Source organism: Podarcis tiliguerta (genome assembly GCF_965153285.1).
Source record: "Podarcis tiliguerta genome assembly, chromosome: 2".
Classification (NCBI taxonomy): Eukaryota; Metazoa; Chordata; class Lepidosauria; order Squamata; family Lacertidae; genus Podarcis; species Podarcis tiliguerta.
In genome coordinates, this window is record NC_139535.1 from 84,372,318 (window position 1) to 84,392,793 (window position 20,476).

The 20,476-nt window shown below is 44.2% G+C and overlaps 1 protein-coding gene across 1 annotated transcript in view; it reads right to left on the reverse strand.

Annotated features, from left to right (window-relative positions):
- Nucleotides 1-5,017: 5,017 nt before the first annotated feature.
- The window catches only part of METRNL (meteorin like, glial cell differentiation regulator), a 28,303-nt gene continuing 12,844 nt past the window's right edge, over nt 5,018-20,476 (reverse strand). The window contains exons 3-4 of the mRNA XM_083428434.1: nt 8,886-8,945; nt 5,018-6,094 (exon numbers count right to left, since the gene is read on the reverse strand). Of these exons, the coding sequence (XP_083284560.1) occupies nt 5,778-6,094; nt 8,886-8,945 (377 nt within the window). The 3' untranslated portion in view covers nt 5,018-5,777. The remainder of the gene's footprint in view (nt 6,095-8,885; nt 8,946-20,476) is intronic.

A 20,476-nucleotide genomic window follows, 5' to 3' on the forward strand; every position in this document is an offset into this window, starting at 1 on the left:
CTTCGGAGTAGACACACACACTCACATACACAGGGCTGCACTTAAGTGCATTAAGCAAGAAATGCTTCTTCTATCACTTAAACTCCATGCCAAGAAAAGATTCAGTGTTGCATGTTAAGTCATATTATAGGCAGTGGCTGTTCATAAAAAAGTTTGCAACCCAGTGAGTTGTTTTCTAATATCTATACACTGGGGAAAGAACATTCACACCACTATGCAAAATAAACTTCCAGAATTATACTTACTTGCATGACCCAGCTGCCAAATTTGAGAATCTGAGTTTTCCTTGAGGCTGAATTTGTGGTAGAGAATTTACAGGGGCATGTGTGTATTACAGCTACTGGCAGACAGAGGTTTTGCAGAAGGGGGAATTTTAGCAAGCTACACCTGCTGATTTCCTTCTTCTATGCAACTATTAAAGGTGCAGGAGCCTATTTTGCACCTGGCCATCCTGTCTCATTCTTCCAGTGCAGGATTCCTCAAACTCGGCCCTCCAGATGTTTTGAGACTACAATTACCACCATCCCTGACCACTGGTCCTGCTAGCTAGGGATCATGGGAGTTGTAGGCCAAAAACATCTGGAGGGCCGAGTTTGAGGAAGTCTGCTCCAGTGCATTAACAGCAGTCCTTGTGTCTACAGAAAAAGGCGGGTGTTGGCAGGATGCCTTACAATGTATGGACCAGAAAAGACAGACCAGATCAGCACTGCAGGAAAAACAGGTCTCTCACACAAACATGGAGCTCTTAAGCCTACTAGAACCCCATATGTCTGGCAGGTGTCATATTTCTATCTTGTAGAAACCGAAGGAAACTTTGCTAAAATGCACATAATAGGTTTTTCTAGACAGCGGTCCAAATACATCTTAAGATCATTCAAGGTGCTTGCAGGAAAGTGTATCCCTTTTCTAAGCAGGAACTGCAGCAGTTGCAGTGGCAGTACACAAAAACAAACTCATAATGGCAGGCTCCAAACTTTCCTTCAGGGAAATGTTGTTTACCACACCCTTACTCTTCCAGTTCAGGGCGTGCACACACACAAATAGGCCAGTCCAGACAGCCCACTCATCATCTCCTGCAACATGTTCTCCAGACTCCTAATCAGAGAGCTAATAAACTGAGGAGGCTCTTCCTCTGAAGTTGGATTATGACAGAACAGACGCCATCTTGAATTTATTGTTCCTGGCAAATGGAACTCTCCTTTGATGCTATGCTTCCCAGCGAAGATGTCACCTTTGCCTTCGGGGGATAGTATGCTTGTTTATGAACGACGTTGGAAATGCGTTCATCCTACAATCCCTTTGTATCGCAAATGGGGATCACTTGGGGCAAGTTTCCTCAGGCACATTCCCCTTCAGATAGGTAGGCACAGCTCTTTCTCAGTTGTGTACAAGTTCACAACCCCCGCCCCCTCACAATGATGCATTGGTGGGAGCCAAGCTGCACATATATAGGCAGGAGTAAAGTTGTTTTAAACTGTTTTTAATATCATGTTTTAATTGCTGTACCCCACCCTGGAACCTTAAGGGGAAGGTCATGTAATTATTAATAAATAATAGTTTTAATAATAATACACATATACTACAGAGCTGGTTCACATGATGAGTCAAACTATGGCTTTGTGCAAACATGTAGCCTCCTGGAGAGGGGCTTGAGGCTGCTTTGCTCCCCACCTCCCCAGTCCTTTTTCCTGTCGCACCACATTGAGCTAAGCCAAAGTTTGGCCTCATACACAGAGGCTCATGGTTAAGCTCTCTCCTCACTAACCACAAGCTGTAGCCAAGGCTTATGTTCAAGGTTTTTTATTGGCTACAGCTCATGGTTAGTGAAAGGGGAGGTGTTGTTCGTTTGTTTTGATATACTGCCCTTCATCCGAATATCTCAGGGCAGTTCACAAAAATAACTACAAGCCCTGGTTTAGACAGCATGCAAAGCTAAACCCTGGCTTGACACAATGTGGTGCAGCTAGGGCCACAGAATAGGAAACAGCTGAAGGTTCCTCTCTGGAAGCCTACCCATTCGCACCATGTTGTCATTGAATCATAGCTTGGCTTACCACATTGTGCAAATCTGGTCACACAGCCATTTCCCCAATTCTAGCAGCATCACTGCCCCAGCCATTTCTCATTATGAATGCCACCAGAGTCTGAGTCGGAGAAAAGTGCTGCCTATTAACGCTATTGCATCAAAGCCATTAACTACCATTTTAACCTCAAATGAATGATTCAGGGGGGGATGTATTTTAAACAAAATCCATCAAAATGTTGAAAGGAAAAGATGCCTTTTTGAAAAATTAAGAAAACTCAGGCTCTAAAGCAGTGCTTCCCAAACTTGGATCTCCAGCTGTTTTTGGACTACAATTCCCATCATCCTTGACAACTGTTCCTGCTAACTAGAGATTATGGGAGTTGTAGTCCAAAAACAGCTGGAGACCCAAGTCTGGGAAACCCGTTCTAAAGTGTTACCCTATTTTGAATCTGAGTAAGAATCTAATTCAGCTGTAGTTGTAAGGAAAAGGGGTATTCACAGTGGCCTTTCTTTCACCACGTCCAAAGTTTAGCACTTCCAAGTAGGGACTATGATCTCCAACCCATCATCATTGTATTTTTAAAAACCAACCCAAGCTGGCACTTGGTCTAAACACAGCCTTAGACAAGCAAGTGCTATAGTAACATAGGGACCTTTACAAAGAGCCAGACCATTGGTCCATCTAACTCACCATTTTCAACACTGACTGGCAGTGGCTTCTCCAGTGTTTCAAACAGAGGACACTCCCGGTCCTACCTGGAGATGCTGGGGTTTGAACCTGAGACCTTCTGCATGAAATGCAGATACAGCACCCAGTATTTCCAGGTCATCTTTCATCCAAGTACAAACTGGGCCCAGCCCTGCTGAGTTTCCTAGATCAGACAAGACTGGGCGTGTTGGCTGTGGCCAACGGCTATGTATGCAGGTAGGAGATATTGCAAATTAGACATCATTCTGCGAAGGACAGGGTGTAGCCTTACTGGCCATCCAGGGTGGCTCATGATCAAGACCATGACAATCCCTCTTTACAAAAATATAATAAGAAAGACAGACAGGCTGTGTATTAAATTACAGTTCAGCCAGTGCCTTCCTTGCACACTCTGTAATTTTAATGTGTGCACCTGCCAGTATTGTGATAATAGGCATGTAGCAATGCATGTCAGCAATTTTTTTTTTTAAACTTCCCACACAAAAGAGAACTTGCCGTGTGGCAAAGCACAAGATGTAAGGGAGGATAAAGACCTCGGGGGACGTTGCTGGCAGCAGCTACACAGCAGGCCGTGGGGTGTGCAGCGTGGCTGGAGGCAGCAGGCAGGAAGCCAGGCTCCAAACAGGGTTTGCAGGATAAAGGAGGGAGCCAGAATCACTCAGATCACAGAAATGTACTATATGGATGGGCTAGTCTTCTTTGGAAAATGGGTACATAACTGGGAGTGGAGTCCCCTTGTTAAGAGATGCAGGGGACGGGATCGGGACGAGGTGGAGGAAAAATTCCTCAAATGGAATACTTAGTTTTGGTTTTAAACGCAGTGTAAGGTAGTCTCTATGTGAATATACTGTATTCAATTATGGGGTATCAGAGTTTTTAGGAGCTAACCAGGCTGGGATAGTTGGGACAGCAAGTTTGTTGGTTTTTGAATGTCGGATGTAGATTTTTCAATTTCGTTGTTCTGTATGGGATAATGACAATAAAGATTATCGTATTGTATCGTAGTAAGCATGAGAGGAGGTTCAAACAACAGCCTAAGTGAGTAAAGGATTCCTCCTCCTGTTATTGTATAGGGGCCAATTAATAACTCCCTTTTAATCTGCATAATTTGCAGAAGGTTGTTATTAAGTCTCTGTTTTTGCTGAATGTTTATTGACTGTTGATTTGCTTCCAGTGTGCGTGTGTGCCACCTTCAGAGCCAGGCGAGTGGGGAGATCTGAAAGGTTCTTGGGAATTAGCTCAGATGAGCTGCAGCAAGCTGCTGCTTCTACTTTTGCAGACTTTGAAGTGGCCACAGAAAACTAGCTGAAACATCTTATGTTGCAAAGCAGCATCTGGTGAAAAGTGGTCAAACATCCACCCAAGCTGTTCTTCTCTAGCAATACTCATTCAAATGTCCGAATGCCCCATTTCACATATAAATGGAACTAAGAATTCAAAGTCATTCCTGGTGATCAGCATCCTGGATTTAATTTAGGAGTGCAACTTTTCAGCCTATAGGCTAAGCAGAAGAGAAATGGAGGAATCACGTACCTGCTGAAAGTTATAAAACTGGGAAAGAGCAGAGGTAACAGCTTTACCTGAACAAGTGGTTGTGATAATTCGGACTTTAATATATTTACGTTTCCAATGTTCAAGCAAATTTACACCCCCAGGTAGAATTATTAAAAATGTCATTGAATACATATAGCAAGTTAGGCTGCTCTCTACAACAATGAACCCTATCTATAAGCTGTCCCCTCCAATGCTTTTGAAATACACTCATGAGTGTTCCAACAAAATGCAAGTTCTGTTTAGGGTGGGACACTTACCAAATCTCTTCTATAGGTCTTTGAGTATTAGAATCTCTGCAGGGCTGTCATAATTAAGGTGGCATTCTTGGCAAATCTTGGGAATGTTATATGGAAGGTAAGGAAACAGCATCCTTGGTTAGCTGAGTGGTACAGGGTGCTACCACATGACCCAGAAGCTGTATGCTAGCTCCCTTGGGCAGTAAAGCGAGATGAGCACCAAAACCCCAGTCGTCCACGACTGGACCTAATGGTCAGGGGTCCCTTTACCTTTTACAGGGTGCAACATTTCAAGACTGACACCGTAACTTGTACCCAGACAGAAGTCAGTGCAGACATCTGGCACATGTTTGAACATGAAACAAGGGAAGCATGAGAGTTAAGCAGTATTTTTGTCACCTCTCTGATACAGAAGAGCACCTTTGCATCCTGAACCATGAAATATTTAAAGCAGGGAAGGGAAGAATGTATGGAAGTCACAATAACACTGGCTCAAATCCAGGAACTTTTTATTTCTCTGGAAACAACTCACCAGCCTGAGCAAAAATTGCAGGTGGCAATTGTACATTCTTTTAATTTTTTTTTAAAAAGGAAAGAAAGTGTTTGGTTTCATAAATTTCTGTCATAAGAAACAATTTCAATTATTGTACACCAAGCTTTTTACAAAGCATCCACGTTAAGATGGTTTCACCGGCTTCTACCATGCTGTCATCCTCTTATGCCATGCAACAATGCTACATCTGCTTAACACATTTTTAAAACATTAGTATTACAAAGATACAAAGGGTCATCAGTCGACTGGTATTTTTAAGACATGGAGATTGTGACACATTTCTTCTTTCGTCATTTTCCTAAGGAAGTTACAAAAAAATAATAATTTAGTTCACGTGGACAAGATGTGGGATTGCAGTCCAGTCTTGGATCGTTTGGTTCGTACCTCCATTCGTGTAACAGTGCCATTGGCCTCAAGGATTGGCTTCTGTGGTTCTTGTATTTCGTAAGATCATAACAGTTATATGGTACCTCAAGGGTCATGGACTCCAGCCTCCTGCTTCAGCAGGAGTCACTAGACTTGGACCCTCCCTGATAGATGCTCCTCCAATCACCTCTTAAGGACCTCCAAAAAGGAGAACAATGTCACTCCTGACATCAGATTGTTCCACTCCAAGTTATTAGTTCCATTTAGATCAGCGCATCTGCAGCAACTAAGAATTAGTTTTGGCCGAGCCCCAAGGGTTCAGGAATGCCATTTTCAGTCTGGGCCAATTTCACATGGATTCAGCCCTTTGTCCTTGGCCTCTTTGTACATCCTTTGGAAGTCTTTGATGCGAGGGGCACAGCCTAACCTGGCCTCCCCAAAGTGCATGTGGCCCATGAAGAGGAAGTCTCCTTCTCCTGGTTTCACCCCACATTGCAGCAGGGTCTTGATCTGTCCTCGCCACCTCCCACTCTCCTCTGCGGGCTTGAAGATCTTGGTCTTCTGCCTGTAGATTCTGTTCACACTCACGTCAATGATGGAATCTTGCTGTTCCTCCTCATTGATTACATTTTGGATGGTACCTCTGACAACTGGGGAGAAAGATTTGGACACATAATTAGGTTGAGAGTTTATACATCCACTTAATATCAGTTGGGTTCTGCATAAGGATTATAATTGGGGCAACTAAATTCAGCAGCACCCTTGAAGACAATGGACGGTGGCACCACCAGAAAGTGAGGTACAATTCAAGCAATGTTGCCCTCAAAACACATTTCCTTTAGAACAGAGTTCCCCAAACTTGTGTCTCCAGCTGTTTTGGACTACAATTCCCAATATCACTGGTCCTGCTAGCTAGGGATGATGGAAGTTGTAGTCCAAAAACAGCTGGAGACCCAAGTATGGGCTTCCTGCTTTAGGGTATTTCTCAGCTTCATTGTATATTCCTGCACTGAAGTCATAACACCTGCATGAGTAGCATTTTTAATGTTAAATTTACAACAGGCAGCCAGATTTGTCTTCTTTTGAAGACGTTACTCACAACAAAGTGTTATATCATACTCAAAATTCCTCCTACAGAAAGTACCACCGAATAGGGTTTGCATGGTTAAGGTTATAAAATACACACAGAGAGAGAGGGACATTTCAGTTGCATTCTATTAATGGCCCAGGAACATTTACATTGAATTCTCTGGCACACTGCCAGGGAGAAACACTTGCAGCAAGATGCCACCTGTCTGGGCAGCATTTTCCAGCATGGCTAACCTAGATCAATCCCACTGCAATTCCTGGGTGCTGCACCCTCACGCCCCCAGTCAGAATATTGCCCATTCTGTTCACTGTATTTATATCTGCAGCACATGTCCAAGACCCAACATGCCCAGCTGTTTCATTACAACATTTCCTTAACATTCCAAGCGTGGGAAAATTGCTTTAATGCTCTCTAACGATCACTAGGAGGAAAACAGCTACCTCGCAAGTCACGTTGGGCAAAGCCACTTGTCTTTCTCAGTGGCGGCATCAGGGTAGGGCAGAAGTCTAGGGTCCCATTCAGCAGATGAAGAAAAGCACCCTCCCCAACACGAGACATACCACCATTTGAAATAAGCAAGGTAAAACACATGGTGGCAGGTGGTGCTGTGGTCTAAATCACTGAGCCTAGGGCTTGCCGATCGGAAGGGTCGGTGGTTCAAATCCCCACGAAAGGGTGAGCTCCCGTTGCTCGGTCCCTGCTCCTGCCAAGCTAGCAGTTCGAAAGCACGTCAAATTGCAAGTAGATAAATAGGTACCACTCCGGCAGGAAGGTAAACGGCGTTTCTGTGCACTGCTCTGGTTCACCAGAAGCGGCTTAGTCATGCTGGCCACATGACCCAGAAAAACTGTCTGTGGACAACCGCCAGCTCCCTCAGCCTGTAACGCGAGATGAGCACCGCAACCCCAGAGTCTGGACTTAACTGTCAGGGGTCCGTTACCTTTACTTTACTTTAAAACACATTAGTAGCTGAGGCATCAGACACTAAGGGGGGCATAAGATCATTGTGTGCAGACCATTGGGGGAGGCTGGAAAGAAAGAGGATACCTTGTAGTAGTTGAACTCAGGGTGTTGGAAATTTTCAAACCCCAAATAGGAACTACTGTATCAGACTGTCTCAGGCAAAATATATTTAGAGCAAAATAAAGCAATCAAGCTTACATATTCTGGCATGCTCTCTGCTTACAAAACTGATCAGAGCCATTTACTCCACAGCAATTCATATACAGTGGACGCTCGGGCTGCGAACGTGATCCGTGCAGGATGCACGTTTGCAACCCGCAGCAGTACGTCTGCACATGCGCGGGTTGCGATTTGGCACTTCTGCGCATGTGTAAAGCACAATTTAGCACTTCTGTGCATGCGCGCCTGCTGAAACCCGGAAGTAAACCGTTCTGGTACTTCCAGGTTTCGGCATGTCCGTAACCCAAAAAAATGCAACCTGAAGCATCTGTAACCCGAGGTATGACTGTACACATGTGAGACTATATGCCACAGTTTCAGTGGATACACACATGAAAGAGATCTGTTTTCTCAGTGGTTCACAGCTCACAGACAGTTCTTTGAATTGGAACTGTTTTAACTTTCAGTTTTTCAAATCTAATTTCACCGCCCATCATGGACTTCCAGCTTACTGAAAGGTGAGCCCAGTCATATGGGCCAAATTAAACTGCAAAGTGACATGGCTAGGCGCAATGCTCCCTGACCAGCACAGCATTATCCTATTCCATCCTGACACAGACTGCCCCATCTCATATTCTGCTATTCTTAAAGGACATTGTGGGTTGGCCTCTATGGGGACAAAAAGGCCTATGGTGTAGAAAAGGGCCCTACTCCATCCACATCATAAAGGGATAACATGTAAAACTCATCCATTTTTACCCCCCCCCCAAAAAAAAAAACCCAACCCACATTTATATGAAAACAGGCATTTGAGTATTTGGGCTTTTGTTAAGGTTCCATTTAGGAACATCAAGAGGGCAATTCCTAATGCTTTCCCCTAAAAACCTTTGAACTTCTACCTCTATTATTGCCGCCTGTCCCTCTTTGTCCAGCACAGAAAAGAGCTAGCCAAATACAATGACTTTAATTGAAGCTCTTCAGAGCTAAAACCCATAAAAGCCCTTTCCTCCCTTTCCCCCTTTGTGCTTCTGGACACACTTTGTTTACTCCGAAATGGGAAGAAAAGGACTCCCTTGTTTGTTGCAATCCGGAGCTTTCAGTTTGCTCACTGTTTGCTGAGGTCTCTGCAAGCCAAATCCAGCAGGTTGTCACAATGAGGGAGTGGGGAAAGAGGGGTTTGAGAGCATGATGGTGAAGGAAACAGCAACGGAGAAATCAAATAAACTTACCGAAGTCACTAGTGCAGACAGCCAAGAGGACTTCCGTGTCACTGCAAGGTCGGCAGGGAGCTGAGGAAAACAGAAAGGGCATTTCAGTATCTCAAGAACGTGAACGTGAATGCCACAAAAACTGAAGGATTTTCACTAAACACACACACACACCCTTTAACCTCAAAGGTCATGCTTGATGCACCACTGAAAGCAGCATGCAGGGAGCTCACATCTTTAGCTTGTCAGAAAGAATGCCCTATCAAGCAGGGGAGGGACCTTTGGCCATGTCCACACGATACATTTCAAGAACTCTTACTCCACTTCAAAAACGCCCTTAACAAACTACAGGTCCCAGGATTACGTCAGGAAAACCACATCTGTTAAAGTGATCTGAGTGCTTGGCATGTGTGGTGTGGATGTGGCCGTTTTTCAGTCTGAAGCCCACCTTCCCTTCTTGAAGGGGAGGGGGATGTGTGTGGATGCTGCACATATCAAAGGTTGGTGGGCCAGTGGCAAAAATGGGCATAGCAATAATAATAATAATTTTTTATTTATACCCCGCCCATCTGGCTGGGTTTCCTCAGCCACTCTGGGTGGCTTCCACCAAAACACTAAAATACAATAACCTAGTAAACATTAAAAGCTTCCCTAAACAGGGCTGCCTTTAGATGTCTTCTAAAGGTTTGGTGGCAACACATCCACCTATGCACAAGAGGTTAGTTTCTACTCACACTCCCCCTCCAAGCAAGTTAAAAGCATCGTTAGACTTCAATGACATTTTCCAGCCAGACAAAAACACCTAAGGAAGTTATGAAGCAGGACTGGCGAGAGGCAAGGCTGGAGGAGAGAAGGTGGTATGGGGAGAGATCAGAGGGCCAGATAGACACAGTTGAGGCCCCTGGGTCTGAGGATTCCCGCCCCCGCCCCCCACTTTAAAGACTAGATTTACAGCAGGTTCTTCCCTGCTTCTGAGTTAATTTGGCTATCTGGTGGCAATCATAATCTTATTTTTCTTATCATTAACCTTTATAGGGGTTTATTTCTTCTCTCATACACAACTGTCATCTAAGTGGAAAGTAATGTGGGTGGTGGATGATCCAGGAAGCAGGTGCTACAGCGGGGAAGGTGGTTATCTTTAATAATTGCCACAGTGAAAAACCATTCAAGTGCCATGCCTACAGTCTTGTTTGTTTTGTTTTGAACGCCTGCCACCTTTTTGGCACTCCTTTGGAAATTTAAACCAAAGTCACTCCCATACCTAACTGCACGGAGTGCAAAGAGAAGAGTTATACATGGAAAAGTTTGATCGTGACAAGCTGGCAATTCAAGATGGTGTAGATCTTTTCTATGGCTTAAAACTATGGAAATGCAGAATCCGGGCAGGCTCTCCAGGTTTGTTGGTCGGGGCCATTTTCTACTTGTTTTCTCTCCAGCCACAAGGTGCAGAAATGCTTCACAATAATCATGGCAGCTGTGTGCCAGAGGACGGTTATGGGAGCCTCAGCAAATCACATTCATAAATGTCAGGTTTGCCTGGCACTTTTTCTGCACAAATCATGATCACGGGGACCAGATCACAAGTAAGAAAGTCCCCATCCCTTGGCTACTTGGTGACCTTTGTGATCAAACACAAACACACACTGGGATATAATTTGGAAATTAGAATAGTGCCATGTAAAAAGTCACATAAACAAATCTTCTGTAGTAGGTCTGCTCCAAAACCTCATTGGTCTAAGAAAATGCTGATTCAAGTATGTTTCAAGAAACAAAGGTTCTTATGTCATAAGTGGCTGAGACAGGAAGATCAAGTAGAGACTCAAGGCCAGATCTATTACAGCTCCCAAGAATCATGTAGGCTAGAAACAGTAGAGAGACCCTACTGCAGGCGTAGGCAACCTAAGGCCCGGGGGCCGGATCTGGCCCATTCACCTTCTCAATTCGGCCCATGGACAGTCCGGGAATCAGCGTGTTTTTACATGAGTAGAATGTGTCCTTTTATTTTAAATGCATCTCTGAGTTATTTGTGGGGCATAGGAATTTGTTCATTTTTATTTTCCCCCCTAAATATAGTCTGGCCCACCACATGGTCTGAGGGACGGCTGAAAAGGGTTGCTGACCCCTGCAGTAGAGAGACCCTATTGCTAATCTAATCAAGGGAAGAATGTAGCTGCTCTTTGTACAGGGCCAGCTACTTCTGCCGGGAGAAGGTGGGTGCTGTTAGGAGTGCAGATGTTTCTATAATACCCTATTCAGTTATGGAATTCCTTTTCTCTCAGAGGTCTGCCCTATCTAGCAACATGCTAATTAAATCTACCCGCTAGGGGCCCAGAGACTGGGAAGGGGGTTGGGTGAAGAACACGACCTTCTTTGTCATCCCAACAAGGCACTTGCAACCATCATAAACGTGAAAACCCTCCTCCACCAACTGTAGTAAGGATCCAAAATTAAGCTCATTGGTGGCTTAAGGCAGAACTGAAGCACTGGAAGATTATAGAACCTTTGCCCTCCTCTCATACCACCTGCTATTTAATGACTATATTTCTTCCATTTGAGCAAAAGTGAAACAAGTAGCCTGGGATCCCATCCTTAAACTCATTTTTTATTTTATTTTATGTTTATATTCCACTTTTTTTCTCCATGGAGCTCAAGGTGGTGTGCATGGTTCTCCTCAATTAATCCCCACAACAACCCTGTGAGGTAGGTTAGGTTGAGAGGCAGCGACTGGCCCAAGGTTACCCAGCGAACTTCATGGCTGAGTGGGGGTTTGAACCCTGGTCTCCCAGGTCCTAGTCTGATTATCTAACCACTACACCACACTGGCTCTTCAGGACTGGAAAAAGAGTCCAACTGATTTCAATGGAATTAAGAAGATGTGAATCAGTTGCCCTTCACTCCGCCCCCTTTTTATAGCCACATGAAAGGCATTAATGTGCACACCGTCAGCTCATAGAATCCACCAGTGGCTGCTTCTACAACTTCACTGTATCCTGTGAGTCGCTAGCTACCACACTAGTATTCTGTTACTATAGAGAAAATCACCCACAACAGCTGAGAAATTCAGGAGGAGCAGCTAACCTGTGACCAGCCATATGTTGTTGGAGTACAACTCCCATCAGCATGGCCAATGGTCAGGGATGAGGGAAGCTATAATCCAGCAACATCTGGAGAGCTACAGGTTAACCACCCTGGACCTAAGAAGCAGAATATAACACATTCCAGTAAATGTGCTTAGGATCATAATCCTACGACCTGGTCAGATACTGTTCCCCATGGAGAAGTCTCAACTAGGTAAGTAGCCAGCCTAGATGGAAAGGATACCTTGGGTTGTTTCTTGTTTTATCTGAATGCAAACTCTTGTTTGAATACGGCATCCACTCCTAAACTGAGGGGACTGGATTTCTGGATAATCAAGTAAAGGTTCAGCCCAGTTTGCTTATTACTTTTTGCAAGGGATAACAGGGCAGAACAAGGAACTCAAGAGGGCATCACTACAACAAGAGTCCACTCCCAGAGAACATCTGCCTAGTCCAATACAAGTAACATTTGACGGTTTTGGTCAGGAGGGTGGGTAGACTTTGGACTTGTCAGACATACTTTTGCTTTTTATAAGATTCCTGTGACCCACCAAGCAGAGCCTGGTGCTTGCAACAGACATATGGCTTTCAGCATGGGAACTAAGCTGAGTTTTTCACACAAAAGCCCTCTTCTGGTCAGCTTTCTTCATTTCGGCCACTTAACTCAGGTGCTATTGTTAAGCAATTGGGAGTCAGAAAACCCTTCCTGGTCTACTGAAAATCACCCAAAGATCCACCAAGAGATGCTGACCTACCTTGTGCTCACCCCAGCATAGCTAGCTAGCGCCTAGAATGCTGAATTTCCTTGCCTCAGCTTAGAAATCTAATATTGCAGAACAGAAGGTCCCAGAGAAGCACTGACCCAACCTGAAGGATTATGTCTCCAAATCCAACCAATTGCTCCAGCCAGATGATTTATATACAGCTCAGTACTTCATATAATAGGATTACACATACAAAGCACGACTTTTTCAAGAGGAAGAGAAGCCTGAGCAGAGAAATTGTTCCCTCTTTGATGCAAGAATGATTAGTACAAGGAACTAATGCAAGGGAAAGCACATACAGTACTGAATACTACTTTGGGGTTTCTGTACACAACTCTTGAGCATGCTTGACAAAGGGTGCTTTAATTTAGACACTACAAGGAAGTGCCTAGAAGACGTCTGAGTGATTCGTGCCTTCCTTTATGCACTTGTCATGTAACTACCTGAAGCAGCATGCACCTAGAAGTCATTATCACAGTGGAGATGGCAGGCACTGGATGGGCAAATCTCTTCTGTGACATGTGAGTGCTTGAGTCTACTCAATGCCACAGTTAGGATCACTTGTAACAAACATGCAAGAGCAAGTTCCCCCAACATTTATTACCTTATATAAAATCTTCACAGTGCACCAGGTGCTTTCTGCATTAAGGTGGGGGTTGGTAGGAGAAGAAGTACATGTAGAAACTCTACAATATGCTATTCAAAGTCCAACAACATTCAGACCATCAAAAGTGATGGGTCTTTGTGCTTAAGGATTCTCACAAGGTGAAAGGAGCACATTTATGCACTTCTATATTGACTTCCTAAAAGGACACGGGTGGCACTGTGGTCTAAACCACAGAGCCTAGGGCTTGCCAAACAGAAGGTCAGCGGTTCGAATCCCCGCAATGGGGTGATCTCCCGTTGCTTGGTCCCAGCTCCTGCCAACCTAGCAGTTCAAAAGCATGTCAAAGTGCAAGTAGATAAATAGGTACCACTCTGGCAGGAAGGTAGACGGCATTTCCGTGCGCTACTCTGCTTCGCCAGAAGTGACTTAGTCATGCTGGCTACATGACCTGGAAGCTGTACGCCGGCAACCTCGGCCAATAAAGCGAGATGAGCGCCGCAACCCCAGAGTCGTCCACGACTGGACCTAACGGTCAGGGGTCCCTTTACCCTTATATTGACTTCCTAGTTTGTGTGTTGCTATGGGAAGGAATCATTTACCGCTAAGATTTATGAATAGAGACATTTTTATGAGGAAATCTCCTACACACTTAGAAAAGCAAAGCCTATCTCTCTCCCCCCCCCCCGCCGCCACCATGTTGAGCAATATAAATATATTTTAAGAAAACAAAAAATGCATGCATCACGCTTACTAATGCATTTTCTGCTTTTGGCAGAGGTTTAGATATCCCCAATGCTCAGAATCCCAAGCAAGCAATAAAAACCACATATGCTCCCCAATAATCCAATCTGCAAGAGAAAGAAAAGCAATTTCACTCCATTTCCAAAGCCGGATGCTAGCTCTGCTAAAGAGACCACGGCATAATGCTGGCATTGTGCATGCTTGCTATCAAATCAACTGGGAATTCCTTTGATGGAGTGTCGTGACCTGAAGTAACCTAAAGCAGCCCTTACCCGCACTTGCAACCCCTTGACCCCCACTGCCAACTAGTGCATCTGAAAGCCCTCTGTTTACTTCTGTACAGGAAAAGTGGAGATATTTTTACATTTTGCCTTGTGAATCTGCAGTGTAGGCCCAGGTGCCTTTAGCCAAGTGACTTCTTGGTTTCTGCTGAAACCATGGCAATAGGCTTTACTGCAAGGCAACTAACGCTGTAGAACACTTATTTCCTTCAATTGCAGTACTTCTCTGCAACAGGAAGAAATGGACATGAAAACTCCTGGGTCGGTGCAAGCTGGTCAAAAGTCTACATTATTTCTTGCAGCTTTTCCCCTGCGGTTAACATGTCTTACTGAGGAATTCTCATAATCTACATTACACAATATGTAGATTTCATTTACGCCATGGCCAAGCCTCTCTTGCCGGCAGTCATTCACCTCCAGCTACTGCCTGGAGGTAGGTTTGCCATTAGAGCTCCTCAAATACCGACCAGGGTGAGAAGTGCTATGTATACTATTGGGTTTTTGTGTTCCTAATATTAGCACAAGGAAGAGTGGGGCCAGTAATTTGTGTGACAGTTCTTTTAAGACAGGTTATTTCATGATTACACAGCAAAGGATGCACCTAACCTTAAAAGAACAAAAATAACAAAATGCACCAAGCCCAGCGTTAAGACCCAGCACCTTCAGAAAGCTGCTGGGGCCCCACAGCTAACACCTGCCCTGGGGCCACCACCTTTAAACATTTTGCTCCAAGGCACTGCCAAAGGAGTAGATACCAGCAAAATGGAATGTAACTAAGGAAGCAGCAAAGATGGTCAGGGACCTTGAGACTGATCCACACCCTACATTTAAAGCCACATTCAACACACATGGTGTCCCCCTAAGAATCCTGGGAACTGCAGTTTGTTAAGGATGCTGGGGATTGATATCTCTATGAGGTGGAAACTGCTGTTGCCAGAATTTTTTGGGGGAAATAATGTGCTTTAAATGTATGGTGTGGATCAGGCCTAAGCTCTAGGATGAAAAGCTGAAGGAGTCAGGCACATTTAGTCTGCAAATGAGGCTATTAAGAGGCTGTCACATGACAATTTTATTTTCCTATTGCTCCAAAGGGTAGAATCTGAACCAACAGGTTTGAATTACAAGGGGGGGGAGTATTTAGATTGCAAATGGTTAAGGACAAACCTCTTGATGGCATGAATAGTGGATCAGACTGCCAAACAGACACAACACATTTCAGCCCTTCTCAGATGTTTTAAACTGAGTCTGAATGAGATGCCGGAGTAGTGGGCTTTCTGCAATGATAGAGGTTTGGAGTAGGTGCCATTTGATGCCCACCCCCACCCCCCAACTCTGTAATTCTGTTATTGTCTCCAACAATAATCAGCTTCCGGTATTAATGAAAAGCTTTGAAAGCAGTAGAAGAGAACTTTTGTTTTCTTCTGGGGTTTGACAAAAACAAGGTTTTTTAAAGGCACGCTGAACTTAAGATTGTGTTTCTCTTGACTCGTCACCATCTTCATTCCATCCATAAACTTGCCTATGCCATAATTGCAGAACTGAGAACAACATCCAGCTGCTGAACAAAACGAACTAGCTTCTCTCACAATGTTTATAAGAAAAAGCTGTGTAAATTATAGGGAATGTCAGGGAGGAATAGACACACTGGAAACTTATAATGAGGAATCGTAAGTGGTTCCAAAGTTCTGTCGTTCACATTCAGAAAGTAAAGGTAAAGATCCTGCACCTAGGTACATATGTACTAACCTCATTAAAAATCAAAGCAATGTACGCTTCCATTGCTGGATGCAAGATCATAAACTTACGCCCATTTAAATCAACACGTAGCGACTATTTCAATCCAAAATCGAGACAAGGGCAAACTGGTTGCTCAACTATTGGCAGCTGTTTGAGTACCAGTGGTCAGAGTTTGATTATATTCATTATGGAAGGAAATCTGTTCCAACACTAGTGGCTCTTCTGTAATTATATGTGGGTTCAGAGAGTCCAATTTTCTCCAAGGTTGACAACAATTATGATCAAATCTGACTGGAATGGAAATGTTAGATGGTGGGGAAAACTATGAACAGCTGGGAATTGTTTTAGGTAGGGTGCACTCAAGGGCCAAAAAGCCACAACTCCAAAACAAAACGAAGCTCTAGTATGCAAAAATGGGGAGGGGGGGAGATGCTTCCTGAATAGTTCTTGTGCTACAAAAATCTGAAGTGCTTCTCCCCAAACAAACCACTCCAGCTCCTATCATGCCCAGCCAGCATGACCAACCATCATGGATGATAGGAATTATAGTCCAGCAACATTTGAGGAGCACCATGTTACTTAAGAAGATGATCTCTCTCATGTCACCACACTGAGAAAATGGACATCCCACCAACACCATTCTTGATGTGACCCAGAAGTCCCGGGTTCTCTCACTGTTTCTGTGAAATGCCCCTTTGCCTCCTATCATAAAAGTGCACCAACCCTGCCCTAACACTTCAACAAGTTCACTATTTCAATGGAGAAGTAATTGTGTTAGACCAGAGTCATACAGAAGCTGGATATCAGCACACTCAAATGTAAGATTTAACGGGTGAACGGGTTCAATGTCTGCGGGTCTCTGGCACAAGTCGACTAAAAACCAGAGCAACATACACCTGAGGAAAGCTTAAGGTCTCACTGTGGGGATCCTGGGGTTTGCCACCACAACTGGGGACTGAAGAAAACATAATATATTCACAAGGCTTAAGCGCTCTCAATGGTTCTTTTGGATTTGACAAAGTTATTAATCTCAAATTCTCTTTCATTCCTGTTAAGGCTTGTGGCTTATTGTCATAAAAAGGTAAAAAAAGCTAAGAAAAACAACAATTCATCTCATTTTGAACGTTCACCATATAAAACGATCCCTGCATCCTTCGACTGACTTTGCCCGCTGGGACTATGGTATTTCATTAAACGTATTTACAGGTTAAGCTGTTTTTCTTTTTTAGAAAATTCAAGTCCGGAACCCCATGTGCAGCAGGGCTTGGTCTGTGTCCTAAAGAATGGACCGCTTTAGTTTCTTTTGCCCCTTCCTAAGGGAAAATGCTTTGTGTAATGTGGAAAAGCAGGAAGGCAAACCTTGGGCCAGGGAGACATGGGTTCAAACCAAAAACCTGTCTCAGCCTTGTGGCTCTAAACAAGTCACCATGTGCACATCAGCCCTGCCTTTCCCATCCATGATGGAGGGAGCATATACAAAGGTTCCCAAAACTTCCCTGCAATCAAAAACTCTGTGCAGGATTACAGACCTCCCTTTGGACCATGCTGCTAAATGCAACCTGGTTGAGAGGTCTGGGGGCAAGACATGCCCCCAAACCTCCATCACAGAAGAAGGGTACAGTTCAGCCAGTTTAGAAGTAATAGGAAACTAGAGCTTGCCCTGACATCAGAAGTCATTGAAAGATCATCTTTACTGATAGCGCTGTGAATGCACCAAAACCTGGTCCCAAACCATCACTCCCTGGCTCAACCAATCTCTCTTTCAGAAATTTGGATCTTCTATACTCTGCAGTGTATGTCCTGTTTGCTATGGAGAAAAGGGAAGATCTTAGAATTATCTTGTTCCATTTAGTTAGAAGGAGGGGGGGGCTTGTGGGCACACCACAAGTTTCCTGCCCTTTTATACTTGTAAGTTCTTATCTGTTATTTTGCTGAGCACAAAAATAACTTTCCCTTGCCCTCTGGTATCAGGACAATAAAACTAAGCCCTGGTATATATTAACCCAAGCTGGAGCCCTGCCAGGAAAGTGTCTCAGCCCCATATGGAATCCAGATTGGAGTGGAATTGAATTAAATGACTAGGAGCTGGTTAAAGTTAAACTTGGAAAGCAAGTTAGTGAAAGAAGATCAAAGTTTAAGGAAGCCTTTCAAAATAACCTAAGCAATCTTTTATGAGCAGTTTCTGAGAGAGGCTGGAAGTGTGGAGGAGGAGGCTTGGATTTTGGTTCATTTCAGACTTTTTTCACGGAATGTTGGGCAAAATTATAGCAACATCTGGAATTGCATACGCAGACAAGGCTTTAGCTGAAGTGTGGAGCGTGCCACAGCGGCTGCTGACTAAAAGGGAAAATGCAGTCCACAAAGCTGTTCTCCTGGGCCAAGTCTCACTGAAATGAATGTGAACTACCACAAAATAGGCTTTCGCCACACACACACACACACACACACACACACACAGAGAGAGAGAGAGAGAGAGAGAGAGAGAGAGAGATCTAGCCCTTCCTTCTTTTAATCTCAAATACTAATAAAAATGTTGTTTCTTGTATTACAGCAAAACTTCAGAGAAGTCACCCCTGAACCCAAAGATTTGCCTTATGTAATCATTTCAGACTGCCACATCAACTCACTCTGGGGGACCTGCCTTTTGTGTACACTGCGCCCAAAAAACCCCAAATTCTGATGCAAGGTAATCCAAATTCTGCAACCTAAATAAAATATCCTTATTTATTCTGTTTCTGCTAAAGCCCTGGAATGGGATGAAGAGCCATGCAGAGCACAGAAGTCCCACCCTCTGGTAGTTCTGCTTGGTGCTCCTTGAATTCAAGAAGGCACACATTTAAATTAATTTCTGCCATCAAATGCTAGGAACCTGTTTCTTCAACAGTTTGATCCTATATGTGAGTACTCAGACCCAAGTGCCATTAAACTCTGCAAAGCTCATGCCTTCCTATAGGACAGCAGCCTCATATTTTCTCTGCCTCCTATTAAAACCACATCAGCAAAAGTGACCACACTTTTGAGAAATCCAGCGAGGCGCTTCAGAGTTCATTTGCTCCTCATTAAGGTGGCTTGAAGTTTCAGGGTGGTTTTTTTGGGGGGGTGGGGGTGGGAGGGTGTTGTAATGCCAGTTGCCTGTGAATTGTTGCATTATTCATCCCGCAGGTGAAACTTGGTAGCAAGCCATACTGCTGCTCCGGGTAACCACAAGCATGAATCAGCCTTACTCAGTGGGCTTTCATCCAGAAACAATCTCAGAGCTTCAGGGAGATGAGATCCAAATACTAAATTCTGAATACAGGCAGGTGCCCTGACATCAACAGGAGATGCCCAGCACCTAAACCCCATGCAGATATATTCTTGGGAACTGTTCAAAACCTATGCAGGATACTAGGCTGGTAAAGACTGTAGTATTTAGACAAGTACCTGTACATGTCTCACCTAATCAGTTTTGGTTTTTTGTGGGGGGGGGTTTAAGGACACTGCAAGATGCAAATATGATGTTAGCTGGCTAAAAATTGACTGGGCTTCTAAAAGGCTTATGTTTCCAGTAATCTGCATCATATTACTCCGAGTACCCGCAGAACCTGCTGACCTTTTTTAAAATGCATGTATGTCTGAAGGATTAGACAAAGAAAAAAAAGTGCTCATTTATTAATTTTAAATAACCTGTTTGGCCTCTCCAGAATGGGATGCGTCACTGTTAGGATGGGAGGGCTCCTCTCTCTCTCTCTCTCTCTCTCTCTCTTTTTCTTTCTTTCTCTCTCTCTCTCTCTCCTCCCAGCCACTGCTTTTGGGTGTAACCTTGCTTTGGCTCTGAAAACGTAGCTTTTTTGTGAAAAGGTCATTATGAGCCTTTTGGCAGGCAAAACTCTGCAAAGCAGGTTCCAGGGGCCTGTGCAGCCTCAAATAAGCTACAGCTCTTTTGCTCGCACATCCTTCCGCCCTTTCCTCTCCTGCCAACAAAATTTAAGCCCAAAAGAACAGGGTAGGTGGGGGTGAATCATTAAACAAGGTTCAGTCGAATGCCTACTTGACATTTGAAAGAGAAGCCGTGTCTGAGAGGAAAGGTGGGGGGTGGGAATAAGCTTTTATTAATTGACAGGATTGCAAGGCGTAGAAGTGACTTTATTGCCACCTTAGGCCTACTCAGACCATACATTCTACCCCAAAGAACCTTTCCACATGATGAGAGGGGAGGGAAAATTTCAAAGCTTACACAGTCCCCTGTGCTTTTCTTGGTTTTGGTGCTATATTTGGAACACGAGAGATACTAAGCTCACATAGATGTGTTTATGCTGTTCCACTGACCGTGGTTCATACCTTGGAATCAGGCTGTGTGCTCTCCACCACCCCCTCCCCCCACAAGCAAATTCCTCTGTCCATTCTGTTATGCATATTAACCCAT